The 19,037-nt window shown below is 35.9% G+C and overlaps 1 protein-coding gene across 1 annotated transcript; it reads right to left on the reverse strand.

Annotated features, from left to right (window-relative positions):
* Positions 1-12,213: 12,213 nt before the first annotated feature.
* Positions 12,214-14,402, reverse strand: LOC107489539 (uncharacterized). The gene has a single exon (XM_052262397.1). It carries the CDS (start codon positions 13,752-13,754, stop codon positions 12,351-12,353), a length of 1,404 nt encoding a protein of 467 aa, XP_052118357.1. The 5' UTR covers positions 13,755-14,402; the 3' UTR covers positions 12,214-12,350.
* Between the last annotated feature and the right edge of the window lie 4,635 nt (positions 14,403-19,037).

Genomic DNA, 19,037 nt, shown 5'->3' on the forward strand with positions numbered 1-19,037 from the left:
AAAAATTTGCACCATCCTCGGTGCATTCAAAGATGAGTAAGGGGGTACGGCAAATCTCCGGATTGCTACCTTCAGTTGGTAGGTCAACCGGTGCTACGTGTTTTCTTAGTCTTGCTTCCGTTATTGCTTGTGGTGCATCCATCATGAAAAGTAGAAAACAACACCATAAGATGAGAAAATAAAAGCAAGGAAGCATACAATGTTGGAATGAGGTAAATCACTAGAACTGAGTGAGTGAATTAGTGTGACATTAATGTCAACTAAGTGTGTGAATTCTAAATTGCGCGGTTTAGAACACACACTAACATGGAAGGCTAAGTCACAATAGAAGCAAGCTCTTTACTCATTCTAGTGTGCTTGAAATGCTTTAAGTAAACTTGTAAGGTAAAACAAGTATTAAAGAAGCTTGAAGGTATTCAAGCTATAAGCATATGGATGCATATGATCATGAAATACAATGCATTAAGGTAAATGCACAATATCATCCATCAAGAAGTTGCCTAATCAAAGAATAAGGTTCAAATCACATGGTGGCTAGCTACAACATGCGATTCAAAAGAGTCACAAGCTCGAAGGCAATTCTCATCACTTGGTATTCTTAAAAGGTAAGCATGAAAAATTCAAACCAAGTAGCAAAATATAACCTCAATCATAGAATCCAACAAGGATTATAAACATAGTGATGTTAAGAAAACATCCCTTTTTAATATTCAGCAGAAATTAATGGTAAACAAGAATAACAATCCAACACTTATAATGAAGAAGAGAAAACTAAATGAAAACTAACTAATTAACGAACTAACTAACTAATTAGTTAACTACAATAAATGGTTATCAAAGGTGTTTGGGAGTGTTGGATGAGGTGTAGAAGAAGGGAAGAAGAAGGGAGGAGGAAAGAAATGGAAAGGGGAGAAGAAAAGAAGTGGATTGAAGGAAGCGCATCCGCGCGTACGCGCACACGGCGCGCGCGCGGATGTTGGTGCAATGAATGTGACGCGTACGCGTACAGAGTGCATCAGCATCGATGGATTATTCCGAGAGTGGTGCGTACGCGGTAGGTGCGCATACGCGCATGTGGGTTTATGCCAAAGGCACAACGTTGGCGCAGCGTGGGCATAACTCTCTGGAAAATGTACCAGGAGGGCAGGTGGCACTATCGGCGTGCACGCGCACGGTTCGCTTGCGCGTCATTCCGCAAGTTGCCAAAAGGGTGCACACGCGCCACGTGTGAGTACGCACGAATTGGGTTGTGCCTTAAGCCCAATTTTCGCACAGTGCAGGCCTAACTCTCGGATTTGTGTATGGAAGGTGGAACTTCTCAATCCACATGTACGCACGCATGGTGCGTGCACATGGATGGTCCAAAACGCTTGATGCATGCGTACGCGTGCAGTCCGCGCACGCGTGGATGGTGCTCTGTTTTTCAAAATTTTCTCTATATTTTTTCACCAATCCAAGCATTCTAAACCTCCAAACAGCTACTAAAACACCTTAAAATCTTATTTAACATACTAAACTATCAAATAAACTTAACCAACTAATCTAAACATGAAATTAAACTAATTACCAATATTTATTAAAGAAAAAATGAAATGATATTACCATGGTGGGGTATCTCCCACCTAGCACTTTTGTTTATTGTCCTTAAGTTGGACTTATGGGGAGCTCCTCTCAAGGTGGCTTGTGCTTGTAACCATCTTGGAACATCCACCAATGCTTAAATCTCCAATAAGCTCCGTTCTTCAAAATTAATAGCTTCAAGCTTTGATGGAGTTCTTCACAAACCATGGGCTCCCAAAAGTGGTCCTCATCTTGTAATCTGGGATCCCACACTTTATTTTCACACCCGTCTTGAGGTTGATCATCATTAATCCATCTGGGTGGTAAGCAAGAGGAATTCTCAAGGTGATACCAAACTCTCCTTTTAGACCCATTCAATTGAGCACTAGCCCAACCCTTACATCTAAGCCTTGATTTACAATGCCATCCACTAAACATTCTTCTCTTACGCTTTATCCCACAAATCATCCTAAGTTGACCATCCGTTTCAAGCAAACCATACTCAAGTGGGACAATAAAGCTAATAGAAATGAGTTTTACCCACTCAAGTGAAGGAATATATGACAACCTAGGCAAAGAAGTTTCCAAAGATCTTGACAAAGCGTATTCAACTCCCGTCCTTCTTTTTCTAAGGACTTCCACATCCTCACAAGATTTTTCAAATTCAATCCTTTGTTCGTCAATCTCCTCTAACTCTTCTCCATCACTCAAATCATAAATGGGAGGTTGAGAGAAATCTACCTCCACATCGCTCTCTTCTTCATCGGGAGAAGGTTCTTCAAGTTCAAAGGATTCACCACCACTAGGATTTGATGCTTGATCTTTATCGCCAAGGAAACTCGATTCTTGTTCTATTCCTTCCAAGTCTTCATATGGGATATGCCTTGGAGGTTGTGCACGTTCTTCCTCAACATCAACTTCAATCTTCTTGGAGGGGTTTTCTATAACTCTAGGTTCCCATGGAGGTTCCGCATCTCCTAAGTCTTAAACCACTTCTTCCTCTTGTTCAATAGTCCTAGGTTCCTCCAATTGTTCTAACACAAAGTAGCGTTCCTCCTTTTCCACCGGAGTATCCAATCTCTCCTTCATGCTATGCTCTTCTTTTGATTCTCCAGATGTAGCCATGGAAGTTCCTTGAGTGTCCAAAAGTTGGGATGCTAGCCGGTTTACCACTTCGTCCAAGGCGGTCATGAATTGTTGCACATCCCTTGTCATCTTCTCTTGTCCTTGCACAAGAATATCAAGGATGTCATCCATTGGAGGTTGGGATGGATGGGAGGGTTCATCATGTTGGGGGAATGGTTTATAATAGGAAAGTGGTTCATCATAATTAGGGTGTGGTGTTTCAATATTCTCCACTTTTTCCACTTGTTGCACAACATGCTCCATGGTTGCTTGAAATTGGTCCAATGCTTCCTTGAGACGATCCCTTGACTCTTGTTCCGCTTGGATATCATGATTAGGATCATATGGCTCTTGGATCGATGGACATGAATATTCTTCCATGTGAGGTTGTGGTGGAAGGTAGAATTCATCTTGTGGTTGAAAATTTGTGTGCATTGGAGGTGGTTCATCTTGGTCATGGTATGGAGTTGGCTCTTGAAAGTGGTGATATTGGGATGGTTCCATGTATGGTTCATATGGCTCAAAAGGTGGTTGATATGAAGGATATGGATTATAGGATATGGAGGTGGTTGGTAAGAAGGGGCTTGTAAGTATGGTTGAGGGTTATGTTGAGGATATGGCTCATAGGCATATGGTGGTGGTTCTTGAAAATCACAAGGAGATTCACCATAGCCATTTGATTGGTATGCATCATAGAATGGCCCTTCTTCATAGCACATTAGTGGAGGTTGTTGCCAAGAGGATTGATCATATGCATATGGCTCCTCCCACCTTTGATTATCCCATCCTTGATGCATATCTTCATTGTAGCTCCCATTTCCTACAACATAGTTGTAATCGCACTCATAGCCAAAGTGAGAATTCATAATGGAAAGAGAAAATAAGAAACAAAACTAATAAGAAATAATGAAACAAAATACTAAGACTAGCAAAAACTAACAAAATTCTACAACTAGCAAATAAAGCAAAAAGCAAGATATTCACACTATTCACATATGTACAATAACCAATAACATAACACCATTGCAATTCTCTGGCAACGGTGCCATTTTGATGATTGGATTTTTGACGGTTTAGAATTTTACAATTGAAATCTCGTCGAAGTATAGTTTCTAAACCAAGCAATAATACTTTCATACAAAAATTTGTTTGTCACTAAAATAAACCCCTAAATTTATAAACCGAAGTATTGAACCTCGGGTCGTTCTCCCTAGGAATTTTAATGAAGTGTCTTGTTATTGGTTGTGAGTTATATTTGGGGTTTTTAAGATTTTAGACAAGAATTATAAATGGCAAGGAAAATAAACTAACAACTAACAAAGCTCTTGGCAAGATATGAGAATTAGAAGTCCTATCCTAGTTATCCTCCTCAATTGTAACAACAAATTGTCCATTATTCCCACTTAGTTAACCTCTAACCATGGAGAAAAGTCAAGTGGATGAATCAATTTGAATCCTCAAGTCCTAATCAACTCCTAAAGGAAAGACTAGCTTTAGAGGCATTCAAATCAATTAGCAGCTTCTAATTATCAATCAACAAAGGAATTAGATAACTCAAGAGTCACTAATTACTCTACCTAGGCCAAGAGGAAAATCTATACTATATCTAGAAGAGGCATTTCAACAAACACATAAGAGGCATAAAAAGAAAGCATATGAAATCTACAACAAGAATGAAATCTAACAACAATTATTGCAATGAATTAACAACAACAACTAAAAGAAACACAATTATTATGAATTACCTCTAATTGAATTGAAAGAAAAGAGAAGGAACAAGAGTAGATCTACAACAAAATATAGAAGCAACATAAAGGAAATTACAACAAAAGAATAGGGGAAGATGAATGTAACAACAAGAATTGAGAAGTAGAAGTAGATGAGAGCAAAAATTAAAACCTAGATCTAAGAACTAAACCTAATCCTAATCCTAATCCTAGAGAGAAGAGAGAGCTTCTCTCTCTAAAACTAACTCTAAACTAATCCTAATGTGTGTGAATGATTGGAATCCCCTTTGCTCTTCAATCCATGGCTTTAAATAGCATCTTTGGCGCCAAAGTTGGTTGGGATTAGGCCCCACAACCCTTCTGAATTTGCTGGCCACATTTTCATTAAAAAAATCATAAACCAGCACCGACGCGTACACGCACAGCTCGCGTACGCGTCCATGGGGTGATTCGTAAGGCATGCGTAAGCGCCTGGTGCGCGCGCGCGTCCATGGGCGAGTTCAACTCTTTGACTTTTCATGATTTCTCCACTTTGCATGTTTTCCTCTTCACTCCTTTAATCCATTCCTAGCCTTTTCAATCTGAAATTACTAACAAACACATCAAGGCATCTAGTGGAATCAAAGAGAGATTAAACTCATCAAGTTAAAGGCCTAAAAAGCATGTTTTCACATCTAAGCACAAATAAGGAGACAATCACAAAATCATGTTAATTCATTGAATAAATGTGGGTAAAAAGTGTTAAAATCTCCTAAAATCAATACAAGATAAACCCTACAAATGGGGTTTATCAATACCCATCTTTTGTAGATGAGATTATGGACCAGGATATAGTTTTATGCTTTCCTTATGAGCCTTCTTGCTTCCCTTTCATCTCCGAGAGTTATATCGAATTTAAGATATTCGACTATGGGAGTCATCCATCCTAGAATTTCGTTGGATATGGCCATTTTGTCTGGCTTGTCGACTTCCTTTAGCACTGATGGTGCGTGGAAGGTGGTGTGTGAAAATGAAACTCGCACAACTAAACCAGCAAGTGCACCGGGTCGTCCAAGTAATACCTCAGGTGAGTGAGGATCGATCCCACGAGGATTGTTGGATTAAACAAGCTATGGTTATCTTGCAGATCTTAGTCAAGCAAATAGGAAGTTGATTGTTGTTGTTGTAGGCGCATAAACAAAACAGTACCAAAAGCAATAAAGAATTAACATGGAAACAATTGTAAGAAATCAGTTAAGACATTGGAGATGCTTGTTCTTCCGGATTGATACTTCTTACTGACTACTTTAACAATGAGTGATTGATTCAATGGCAAGACTGTAGGTGATTAAGCCAGGGGTAGTGGTCATTAATCTCCTCTGATCCAAACCAAATGCTAGAACTGCTCAGTCAATCTGGACAATGATGAAGCTCACGCAATTCAATCTTTGATGATCCTACTCAAAATGCCACAAACAATGTTGGAACTTCTAGATTGGAGAATGATGCTCAGTGTTCAAGCCTTAACGCCACAGGGACCTCAATTATCCATGACTAACAAGATTTCATGTCACATATCCCAATTACCCCAAATAACTTGTTGGGACCTATGATGTACTCTCAAGCTGTAGCTCAATACTATCCGGGTCAGGACTCGTAAAGAACTCATGTAGAATAAGGGGTCATACTCTCGTTCCACCCCCATATTCATAAGGATGAAGAACGACAATACATCATAGAATGGAATCAAATATATATTAGAGTAGAAAAGTAATAATATTAATTCATAGGAATGAGCGGAGCTCCTATCCTTAACTTAAGGAAGTTTAGTTGCTCATGCTTTACAAAGAAGGTGTAAAGTAATATGTCTGTGCTTCTTCCCTCCTAGGAGGCATGATCCTCAAGAGAAAGGAAGTCTCTTATTTTTAGTAAAAACTCTAAGACTAAACCCAAAAGATATTGTTCTTAATTAAAAATTACAAAAAGAAAGTAAAATAAGCTAAGAAGTGCTGAAATCCACTTTTGGCTCACTTTGGTCATGTGCTTCGTATGCTTGGCGTTCAACTTGGGCTTCTTGGCATTGAACGCCCATTAGGGGGGTGAGCGTGCTGTTTCCTTGCATCCTGGGTGGCACTGAACTCTAGTCTTGGGCGTTCAATGCTGGGCTTGCTCCTCTTTGGGCGTTGAACTCCAGTCTTGGGCGTTCAACTTAGAGGCTGGTCCTTCTTGGGCATTGAACTCCAGAGGTGGGCGTTCAACGCCCTATTTGGACAGTGATTCCAAAATAAAAGTATAGATAATTATATATTGTTGGAAAGTCTTGAAAGTTAGCTTTTCAATGCCGTTAAGAGTGCGTCAATTGGACCTCTGTAACTCAAAATATGCATGTTGAAATGCACAGAGGTTAGGATTTGACAACATCTGCTATCCTCTCTTTGCTTCTGAATCAGCCTTTGCCAAAACTTGCCAAATTCATCCAAAAATCACCTAAAATCATAAGAAAAACACAAAAACTCAAAGTAGCATCCAAAATGTGAATTTTCACTAAAACCTACTAGAACATAATAAAACTTGACAAAATATAACTAAAAACACTAAGAAAATAGTACCAAAAAGGGTATAAAATATCCACTCATCAGAAGGTTTCCTGAATCAGACTTCTATTGTTTCTCCTTGGCTTGGTGTTAGCTAATTTAGAGAAGGCATAAGCTCAGGTATTGCATTACCGAGCTATGTGTCAGACCTCTCTTTTCGAGAAGTATGCTAATTGTTCTCATGCTTCGTCCAAGTACTTCTTTATGTTATAATCTTTAGCTTGATAAGTCTCGTTGACTTGGAAGGTTATCACATGAGAGTCACTTAACACGATTAACCTTTCTTCCCCAACTTCTTTAGCCAGTTTCAAGCTAGCGAGCAAGGCTTCGTATTCTGCTTGATTGTTAGAAGCAGAAAACTTAAACTTTAATGATAGTTCAATTCGAGTTCCCTATTCATTTTTCAAAATAACCCCTACTCCACTTCCGGCTTTATTGGATGATCCATCTACATGTAAATTTCAAGTTGACGGATTTTCCCAGGCTTCAGTTTATTCTGCCATGAAGTCGGCCAAATACTTGAATTTGATTGCTGTTCGAGTTTCATACCTTAAGTCGAATTCCAACAGCTCTACAACCCATTATAGCATCCTTCCTGCAATGTCTATCTTTTGTAAAATATGCTTCATGGGTTGATTAGTTTGGACCTTTATAATGTGAGCTTGAAAATAAGGTCGGAGCCTTTTGGAAGTGGTATAAGGGCATATGTGAACTTCTCTATCTTTTGATAGTTTAGTTCTGCCCCCTATAAGGATTTGCTCACAAAGTAGACAGGTTGTTATCCATGTTCATCTTCTCGGACCAAGGCTAGCTATAGCCCGACTTGCTACTGCTAGGTAGATGATAAGTTATTTCCCTGAGAGAGGTCGGGTAAGGATTAGGGGTTGGCTTAAGAATGTTTTAAAGTTTTGGAAGTCTTGTTTGCATTCCTGAGTCCATTCAAATTGGTTCCTTTTTTTGAGGATTGAGAACAAGGGTAGAGATTTCAGAGCTGATCCTGCTAGGAATTTGGACAACACTGCTAACCTTTCATTTAGTTGTTGGACTTCCTTAAGGTAAGTGGGGCTTTTCATCTTTAATATGTCTGTGCATTTATTTGGGTTGGCCTCAATGCCTCTTTGAGTGAGCATGAAGCTTAAGAACTTTCTTGCTTCCATTGCAAAGGTGCATTTTGAAGTATTCAATCTCATCACATGCTTCCTTATTGTGGAGAACACCTCGGCCAAGTCGGTCAAAAGAGCAAAATCGTCCCTGGTCTTAACGAGCATATCGTCCACAAATACCTTCATTAGTTTTCCAAGGTGAGATAAAACACTTTATTCATCAGTCGTTGGTATGTGGCTCTAGCATTCTTTAATCCAAAAGGCATTACTACATAACAATAGTTAGTCTTTGGAGTAATGAAAGAAGTCTTGTCTTGATCTGACTTGTACATTGGGATTTGGTTGTATCTCGAGTATGCATCCATAAAAGATAGATATCTATACCCTGAGGCTGAGTTGACCAGGGCGTCAATACTGGGGAAAGGGTATAGATTCTTGGGGCAAGCTTTGTTGAGGTCGGTGTAATCCATACACATATTCCATTTCCCGTTTTGCTTTTTTTACAAGGACCAAATTAGACAGCCACAAAGGATATTTTACCTCCCTTATAAACCCAACTTCTAGCAAGGCTTGCACCTGTTCTTTCACGACCTGCGTCTTTTCAGTACAGAATTTTTGTCACTTTTGCTTAACGGATCAGGAACCTAGATAAACTGCGAGCTTGTGAGACATGAGGTCGGGATCTATACCGGGTATATCAGAGGCTTTCCAGGCGAACATGTTGGAATTCCTTTGCAAGAGATCAACAAGCTTTACCTTTAGACTTTCTTTGACTGGTCTCCGATTTTCACCTTTTCTAACTTTCCTTCAGGTTGGGACATAGCTCTTCTCGAACTCAGACACTGCTGAACTCAATAGTGTTGACTTCTTTACCACTTGTACTGCCTCTTAAGTTTAGACTTTCATTGTAAAACTTTCTACTAATTTCTGGTCTCCTTTTGCACTAGAAAATCCTTCTGCAATTGGGAATTTTATATATAGGTAGGGTATATAGACAACAACAGTTAGTCAGTTTAAGATGGTCTAACCTATTAAGGCATTGTAAATAGATATGACGTCAACCACAATGTAGTCAATGCTTAAAGTTCTTGATTTCGTGCCTTTTCCAAAAGTGGTGTACAGCAAGATAAAACTAAGAGGTCAGATCGTCATGTCCCATAACCCAAAAAGGTTGTCTGGGTATGCCTTCAAGTCCTTTTCTTCTAGTCCGAGCTTGTCAAAAGCTTGTTTAAATAGTATGTCAGCCAAACTCTCTTGGTCTACCAAAGTTTTATGGAGGTTTCAATTATCAAGAATCATTGTAATTACCACAAGGTCGTCATGACCAGGTGTCATCCCTTGCGCATCTTCTTTGGTGAAGGAGATTGTAGGTAAGTAAGAAAATCTACTATCTTCCCTAACTTGATACACTTCTTTGAGATGCCTTTTGCGTGAGGACTTAGTAATTCCTCCTCCTGCAAATCCTATATTTATCATGTGTATGTTTCTATCAACGGTTTATGGGGGTTGATCTCACCGTCGTCCGTCGTCATCATCTCTTTTTCTTTTCCTTTGGTCATCCGACCTCTCTGTGAGGTATCTTTCTAGCTGACCTTTTCTGGCTAGCTTTTCTATGACATTCTTTTGATCATAACAGTCATTGATAGAATGTCCATATAACTTGTGGTACTCGTAATATTCTATCCGACTTTCAGCCTTTTTGTGCTTGATGGGGCGATGAGGTGAAAGTTTTTCAGTGTGACAGATCTCTCTGTAGACATCAACAAGAAATTCGGAGGGGGAGTAGTTGTGATATGTCTGAGGTTTCTCTGAATTGTACTCCTGCTTTTTCTTTGTCTCCTTTTCCTTGTCTTGAGCTTGGTAGGGAAGGATTGACCTTGGGACTATTTCTCTAAGTTAGGAGTTCCCTTCTATGTTAATATACTTCTCTGCCCGCTCTTGTACTTCATACATGGAAGTTAGGTGTCGCTTGGATATAGATTAGAAAAACGGCCCTTCTCTAAGGCCATTAACCAACCCCATTATCCCTGCTTCAAGAGGTAAGTTTGTATTCCCAAGCAAGCTTTGTTGAATCTTTTCATATAGTATCAGAGTATTTCTCCAACTTTTTTTATTAACCCCTAGGAGACTTGGGAGCATGTTTGACTTTATCTTTCTGAACTGAAAATTGAGTAAGGAACTTCCTTGTCAGGTCATTAAAGCAAGTTACTGATATGGGTGGTAAGTTGTCAAACCACTTCATTGCTGCTTTAGTCAACATTGTCGGGAAGGCCTTGTAACGAGTTGCATCGAAGCATCAGACAGGTACATCCAACTTTTGAAATTACTAAGGTGATGTCTCGAGTAAGTCGTTCCGTCATAGAGATCCATGTCGGGGGCTTTAAAGTTCTTGGGAACCTTGGCTCGCATGATTTCTTCAATGAATAGAACCTCCCGTTCGAAAGGAATTCCCTCCCAACCCGTCTGATTGCTCCAACTTCGAAGGTCAGCCTCTAATTTCAAGAGCTTTTCCTCCAGCTCTCTTCGTCATCGTCTTTCTTTTCGTAATTCTCTTTCTGCTTCTCATTACTGTTTAACCTCCTGCTCGAGTTGTTCCAATTGGCCGCGATGCCCGTGTACGAGTCCTAATATCTCCATCGGATGAGGAGGTTCTTCTTCTTCGGGTGGATGGACTTCTGAATGAATTCGACGTGGATGAGGGTTTCCTGACATTCCCTCCCCATGTGGACCACTCGTTCTCTCTTGTTGGGGAGGTATCACGAGTGCTCTCTCGTCGTTGTGAGGCTTTGGCTCAGATTCAGAAGCCGTATGTCCATCTTCAAATTGTTCATCCGCCACAGATAGAAGTAGACTTCTAGGTCCCTAGCAATGACACCAATGTTTTGAGGGTTACTTGAAATGGTGATTTGGGTCTGAACGTGAGGTCTAGGCTCTATTTGAGGCAGCGTCCGACTTGTGCAGTTACCACCCCCTCCTCCTCACGAGGAACTCGGATTGCGGCACTTCAGCACCTGTACAACTCAGACGCTGCCTCAAAAGGAGCCTGGACCTTATGTTCAAGCTCAAATCATTATTTCAGATAACCCTCGAAACAACTGTAATATAACAAAATTTTGTATAATTTTTATTTACAAACTTTTTATTTATCTAAGTTACCCTAAATCTTTTGCTTTAATAATGATAATACTAACAAAGGAAGGGTGAGTCGGTGATTCTTGAATCATGATGGTTCTAATAAAAAGTAATTTTCCCATGGTGCGTCAAACAAATGTTTCAACCACAAGAAAAATTCAAGAAGCACATGCTTTTTTTCACTAGCAAAGGATTAGGACTCGTTAAAAACAAAGGGAATTAAAACTCTGTGGTGATGAGGGAACTAAGCATAAGCATTAAGCAGCCTCCTCTCTCTCTCTTTGTATACCCTTCTTGGTCGCCGCACATGTCGCGGCCTCGAGGGCCTTTGACCATAGTGTCATGTCAATTTCATCATGCCATTAATTCCAACGTACACTATACTTGGACACCACACATTCTTGTACTTTGTATCTAATTAAGTAACATTATTATATGGCTTTATTAATCTTTAAGAAAACCATTTCCTTTTTTTAACCTCTCTAAATGCTTCTCCCACATCCTATCATATTTTTCATTTTTTTTTTCTTAAACCATTTTTATAGCACTATGTTATGGTACACTTAAATTTAAGCGTATTCAACAATACCCATGATTCCCGACTCAGTAAACACTTATGAGAATTTATAGACGTCTACTAAAAAGCTCTCAAAGCAGAAAATAATAATAATAATAATAATAATAATAATATCTTCCAAGATTTTACCATTTGTACTAACTTTCTGATTAGCACCTTCATAGCTCTATTTAAAGGTGGTTGTTGGTTCTGATCTTTTCCAAGAACAACACGTAACTAAAAAGCAAGTTTTGGTCAGAGTTTGATTTAGAAAGAGAAACTTGAAATCCTTTTTTCATAGTCGTGCTTCCCAAAGACTAGTCACGGATTGAAAACACATGAACTGAAAATCTGGACACTGGGTTTAGAAATTATTAAATATGCTAATATTTGAGTAAATATTATAGACTAACCATATAATTGAATTAGTAGAGCAATGTTTTCAACATTTCCGCCGGTAACATGAAAAGAGAAACATTCTCAACACCAATTGAATCAATGATAAAGAGAATAATATAATTCTCAAATCAATTATTTCCTAACCAAAATAATGCAATCTAAAAAAGTTTGTGATTCAAAAAGGTGCATCATCAACAGGAGCAGGTAAATTGAGATCAATTAGGCATGGAGCAACTGTAGCAGGAGCTGGCCTAATGACCAGTGTGTTCTCTTCAGATCCTCCAACAAAATGTGATCTTTTGTGACCCCCCAATGCTTGTCCTGACCTAAACATTTTGTTGCAAATTGGACACTCATGTTCCTTGTTCTTCTTTGACTTCAACTTCTTCTTCTTACTCTTTTTCTTAGTCTTACCCTTGTTGTTCTCGTTGATCTTCTTGTTGCAGCGAGATTTTGATGCATTAGCAGCTGCTGCAGGGTATGAATCAGTGTCTGTGCTGTTGTTATTAAACTCATCGATTTCAAATGCAGAGAAATCTTCAGTTGTGAAAGACTCAACCTTCCAATGCTTGTCACTGAAACCGGTAATGCCATTTGGTTTGTTCTTCTTCTTGCTCGAAGAATCGTTGGCAGCTGCCATTTTCTTGAACAAGGAATTGTTTCTGCTTCTTACACCACTCCTTGAATCAACATTGTTGTTAACTTCACCATCATCATCATCAGAATCTACATTCTTCTTGGGACCATATCTGAAATAGCCTGAATCCGAATTGTCCGAATTATAACCAATCTCAGCCCCCTTGTGTTGATTCTTCTCATGATCCACAACCATAACCTTATTGTAGGTGTCAACAGAAGGCGATTTCCCCTCAAGAACAATCGACTTGTTATCAGACGACTCAGCGAAAAGCACGAATTGACCCTTGTAGGAGTTATCCTTGGACAGCATCATCAAACACCTAGCAACCTCTTCTTGCTCCTGCTCAACCTCGGACACAGAAGAAGAAGAAGAAGAAGAACAAAAAGGTTTGCGGTTGTTTTTGGAGAGGTTCCTGAATCTCATCCTCTTGGATCTCCTAATTGGAACAGAGGTTTCAGTATCAGAATGACTATCCATAACCAATTTCTGCTTCTCACTAATCCCAGAATTGGATTCAAACTGAAACCTATTATTGGAATTGGAATTGGTTCCTCTTTCTTTCTCTGAGTGACAAGCCATGTGACCACAGAGAGCCTTAAGCGATGGAAAACCTTTTCCACATTCTTTACATAACTTCTTGTGATTGGCATCCACAAAACTCTTTGTTTTCTTCGGATTCTCTCTGAGTCCATAACCATATCCACTACCGCCATAGCTGGAATTAGAACCATTAGTTGCCAAGAAATCGTGCTTCCTCTTCCTGTTAGGATATTCAAACTCGAGTATTAAAGAAGAAGAAGATGAATTGATATTAGCATAGGGCATTGTTGCTGATAGAGAGTGTTCATTCATCATGTGAGTCCTTATGTGACCCCCAAGAGACTTGCCACAAGGAAACTTCTTACTGCAATACTTGCATACAAACCTCCTTTCCTCCATTCTTCAAAGATTTTTCAAATCTTAATCAGATTTCGAATCTTAATTCAATACTTCATTCTTGTTTATTATTATTATTATCCAAAACAACAGAACCGACCCAGAACAAAGAAACAAGAACTAATAAGAAGACAAGACTTACCTCAGAATCTTATTTTTTTGCAACCAGTAATGAACGAAGGAATGAAGCACAAGGAAACCATAATCGAAAGCGGTGAAAGGAGAAAAAAAAAACAAAAAGGATAAGAAGACAGTGCTGTGTGAGGTAAGGGACAAAGCTTTGAGATCAAGCACAGAAACAGATCAGGAAGCTTCTTGCTTTGAATCAGGAGTTGGTTATGAAAGATGATCAGAAAAAAAGAGAACTAATGCGTTTCAGATGTGACAGTTCTCTCACTTTTAAGTACAAAAGAGGATCAGCGACCCACAGAAACAAAACGGCACCAACAAAAACAGAACAGAGAACCCAATTAATTTCCCCTTTTTTTTGTCACAAGCTGCGAAATTCAATGCGGGAATGGAATAAAACCCAAGGGAAAGATCGAATTTTGATGAGATGGGGTTGGTTTGTTACCTGTATTAGAGGCTTTGAACAAGCCCTCAAGAAGAAGTGACCAACGCACACTGTCTCTTTGGTTTTTCTCTTGATTGTGTGTGTTTGTTGTAGTTGGAGGAGAATTCCATGCATGGAATTAAAATAAAATAGTACTACTACTTAAATGGATTAACGAGGTTGGTTCGTACAAAATTATTTTAGAATATTTTGTTGGTGACTAAATTATTTTAGAATATGAATATTCAATTTGTTATTTAAATTTTTTAATTGACAATCCTATTTTTAATTGTACTGTGGATTGAACGAAGCAAGTGTAGTTAGCAACTTAAGCTTAGTTGGCACTGATTCGAAGTTTCAGAACTTTTTGTCTATTAAATAGTCTCGTAATAAAATATGTTTTTTAAGTTTTTTTAATAACTGTTAAATAATTTTTTTTTAATTTTAATTACAAATTAATCTCATATATTTTATTTAATTATAAAAACTATTTTTTATTTTATAAATTATTATTTTATCATTCATTTATTTTGTTTATTAACAATCAAAATAAAAAACAATAACGAATTAGATCTTCTATTAATCGTAATAAAAAACAATCGATTGAAAATTGCAAGGCAGCATAGTTTTCGCAAAAATCAATCGATTGGTCATATTACCCAATCGATTGAACGATGACTAAATTGTTGGTTTTTAAAAATTCAATTGATTTCTTATACTACCCAATCAATTGAATGCTCCAAAGCAACTTGAGATCTCACAATTCAATCGATTGGTTGTGTTACCCAATCGATTGAAATCATCAAAGCAAGATGAATTTGCTCAATTCAATCGATTGGTTGTGTACTACGCCATTTTAAATTTTCTTATCGTTTTTATAAATTATTATCTTATTATTCATTTATCTTAACTTTAAAATTCTATCTTCAATTTTTAAAACTTTATTTTGATTTAGATACTCTAATCTTATCTTTTCTTTAATATTAACATTATAAATTGGTGAATAATTTATCATCAATTATTCAATCCCACCATTAAAATCGTATATCAATCTCTTTATGTATCATGAGAGAGTGGTGCATGCTTATGACTCAATGCCTGGATAGTTATAATGTCTCTTGACTTACCCCTTTTTTGAAAATTATGTATTGGCTGGTAATGAATGTTCTTATTTTTGACAGTGTATTCGTTGCTTGAAATGTTCCTCCTTTTTTAGAAATTCATATCAAACACCCCCCAACTGGAAATACGGTGGTGCAGGGGATATGGGCGGTGTAGGAGATATTCAATATTCTCCTGTTTTTATGTGTGCTCAAATGTTTTGTATTGAAATCCAATTATCCTTCTGTACTCTTCATCGTGCAGAATGGCGAATTGCCGAGTGATGCTGGTGTCATCTGTGAAACAGATGTTTGATAATGCAGAGCACAACATGAAAGTAACGTTATTAGAGCTTTACAATGAGAAAATAACGAATCGTGTGCCTCCTGAGAAAACTGTAAAATCTGAAGATGATAAATCTAAAAGTCCTATCGCTCTAATGGAGGACTGGAAAGAGGGCTTCCATTGTTAATCTAGGAAGAATTAATTAAAATTTTTTAATATATATACTTCATATATGTCTTAACAATATATGAACAGATTATTAAAATGCTTTGATATATATTGCATGGTATTTTTTTTCTAGTCAAGATTCAATAGAGGTCAAATCTTAAACAAATGAAAAGAGCAAAATAGAATGCAAACAAATAAAAAGATATAGAATTTTTTTTACATAAATTAATTATATAAAATAAAATATAATTCAACAAGACATAAAATTTGTATGGCATTGTTGTTGAAATAATAAATGAAAATGACATTACTTTATCATAAAAATATGAGTTATTTAAACTAAAATATCTCTATAGTGCATAGAAATAGAAAAAAAATTGTAAAAGCTTTCAATCAATTGGGTAACACAACCAATCGATTGAATTGGGTAAATCCATATTATTTTAATGACTTCAATCGATTGGATAACACAACCAATCGATTGAATTGTGAGATCTCAAGTTGCTTTGGAGCATTCAATCGATTGGTGGGTAGTATAAGAAATCGATTGAATTTTAAAAAACTAACATTTTAGTCATCGTTCAATCGATTGGGTAATATGACCAATCGATTGATTTTTGCGAAAAACCATACTGCCTTACAATTTTCAATCGATTGTTTTGTGATAACCTGTCGTACAATCGATTGAGTTATGGAAAACCTGAAATTCAATCGATTGTTTTGACAATCTAATCGATTGATTTTTAAATAAACACGATTTCATAGCCTTGGCGAATGTCATGGATCAAATATAAACTTTTAATCGATTGGAATGGCCAAAAAGTTTATTACGATCAATGGAAGATCTAATTCGTTATTTTTTTTATTTTGATTGTTAATAAACATAATAGATGAATGGTAAAATAATAATTTATAAAATAAAAAATAGTTTTTATAATTAAATAAAATATATAGGGTTAAAATTTAAAAAATATATTTTATTATGGGACCATTTAATGATCCAAACGTTCTGGGACCATTGAATTCTTAGCCAGCTTAGTTTGCTAAAGCTTTTTGAAGAGATGTTTGTACTTTATAAAAGTTCAAACTCCTCATTTTTTGTCATATGCTCATTTTAAAAGATCGGGATATTTTTAAAAGCACCTAAGATAGTTTGTGTTTTTCAAAATTTAAAAATTTAATATAACCTCATATCATAGCTAATTTTTAAATTTAATGCTTATATTTTTATCTATTATAATATTTTTAAATTTTAAAAACTATTTTATCAAATGTAATTGTTGTTGCTTGTGTTTATTAAAAGTAATTTTTAATTTGATTTACCAAATATAAATGCTACAACTTTTAAAAAATTATTTTTTAAAATTTAACTTTTATAAACTATTTTAAAAAATAAAAATTTTACCAAACTAAGTTTTGGGGCAAAAAAAAAGAAATAAGTCAAGCGAAAAAATAATTTACGTGAATCAGCCAAAACAAAAACTGCTTCATGAATCCACCAATACACGTTTATATGTAGTTCGAACCAGCTTGGTTCGAACTCTATTTCTACATAATTCGAACCAGCTTGGTTCGAATTACACACAAACATACGCACACACTAATTCGAACCAGCTTGGTTCGAATTACACACAGTAATTCATGGTATAATTCAAATTATGCTGTTAAAAAATTAATAATTTATTAAAAAATTTATTAAAAAATTTATTAAATTTAAAAATTAAAAAATATATATTTTATTTCATACATTAAAAAAAGCTAACAAAATATTTAATTACGAGACTTCTTTAAAATATTTGTGATCTATCAATTCGAATTCCATACAATACTCTTTTTATATTTTATTCTATACAAAATAATTTTAAAAAATAGCTTAAAAGATGTTATGAGTACTATAAAAGTTTATAATATTTTAGTGATTTAGGTAAATACATGATAAAAATATTTTTTCTTTAATTTCTAAATTATTAGTGACTACGTAGAGTATTTCTTTAATGTCCTAAGTCATTAGGACATTACAAATTTTTATAGTACTTCTAACATTTTTTAAGCCATTTTTTAAAATTATTTTGTATAGAATAAAATATATTTTTTTAATTTTAAATTATTAATTTTTTTATTAAATTTTTTAATAACATTTTTTTAATAAATTATTAATTTTTTAACAGCATAATTCGAATTATACCATGTAATTCGAACCAAACTGGTTCGAATTAGTTCGAATTAGTATGTGTGTGTTTGTGTATAATTCGAACCAAGTTGGTTCGAATTATGTAGAAATGGAGTTCGAATCAAGCTGGTTCGAACTATATATAAATATACATTGGTAGATTCATGAAGCAGTTTTCGTTTTGGCTGATTCACGTAAATTATTTTCTCCCTTGACTTATTTCTGTTTTTTACCCTAAGTTGCTTTAGTATGGAATTATGGATTGAAAAGAGAAGAGTTTCGGAGGCTTCTTTTCAATTGAACCGTCAAGATCTAAAGTTGTACATTTTGTGAGTATGACAGGGAGAATTACCACATAAGACCAATGGAGCGAGAAAATTGGTAAAGTAAAATGATAAATTAAAAAATTTATTATTTTTAAATTAAGATAATAAAAAATGTATTTTATAAAAGTTACAAAATTAATAATAATTAATTTTTTATTTTATTATTTTATTAACTTTTTCATTTTAAAGATTCAAATTTCACACGAAAAAGTGAAACATCTAAACTATGCCATAAAATTTTGTCTTTGTTAGCTTCTTGTAACTTTATTTTTTATTTTTTATTTTTTGGATCATAACTTTTTCTAACTTCTAACTTCTATAGGATGTAAATCTCTAACCGTTATTATTTCTGCTTTTTGGAGCTTAGCTCCCTCAGTTATTTGCAAGCCACCTCGCTTCACCATACCGTATTTAATTTTTACTTTTATGATATTTATTAGTAGGCCTTTACCACGATGTAGAAGTCATATTTTTCACATGCGGAAGTTCAGTGGCTGAGTTAGGTATATACATTGTTTATTGAGATTGAAATACACACAGCATCTTTCTGCGAATGCCACATATATGTTAGATTTAATGTTCTTCTTTAACAGATGTAAATAACGATGATCACATATTTAGATGAATTTTTTTTTTATTTGTTGGTTAACAAAGGTGCAGGTCCTTACAATTTATTTTTCAAC

The sequence above is a fragment of the Arachis duranensis genome, chromosome 5, assembly GCF_000817695.3.
Source record: "Arachis duranensis cultivar V14167 chromosome 5, aradu.V14167.gnm2.J7QH, whole genome shotgun sequence".
NCBI classification, from domain to species: Eukaryota; Viridiplantae; Streptophyta; class Magnoliopsida; order Fabales; family Fabaceae; genus Arachis; species Arachis duranensis.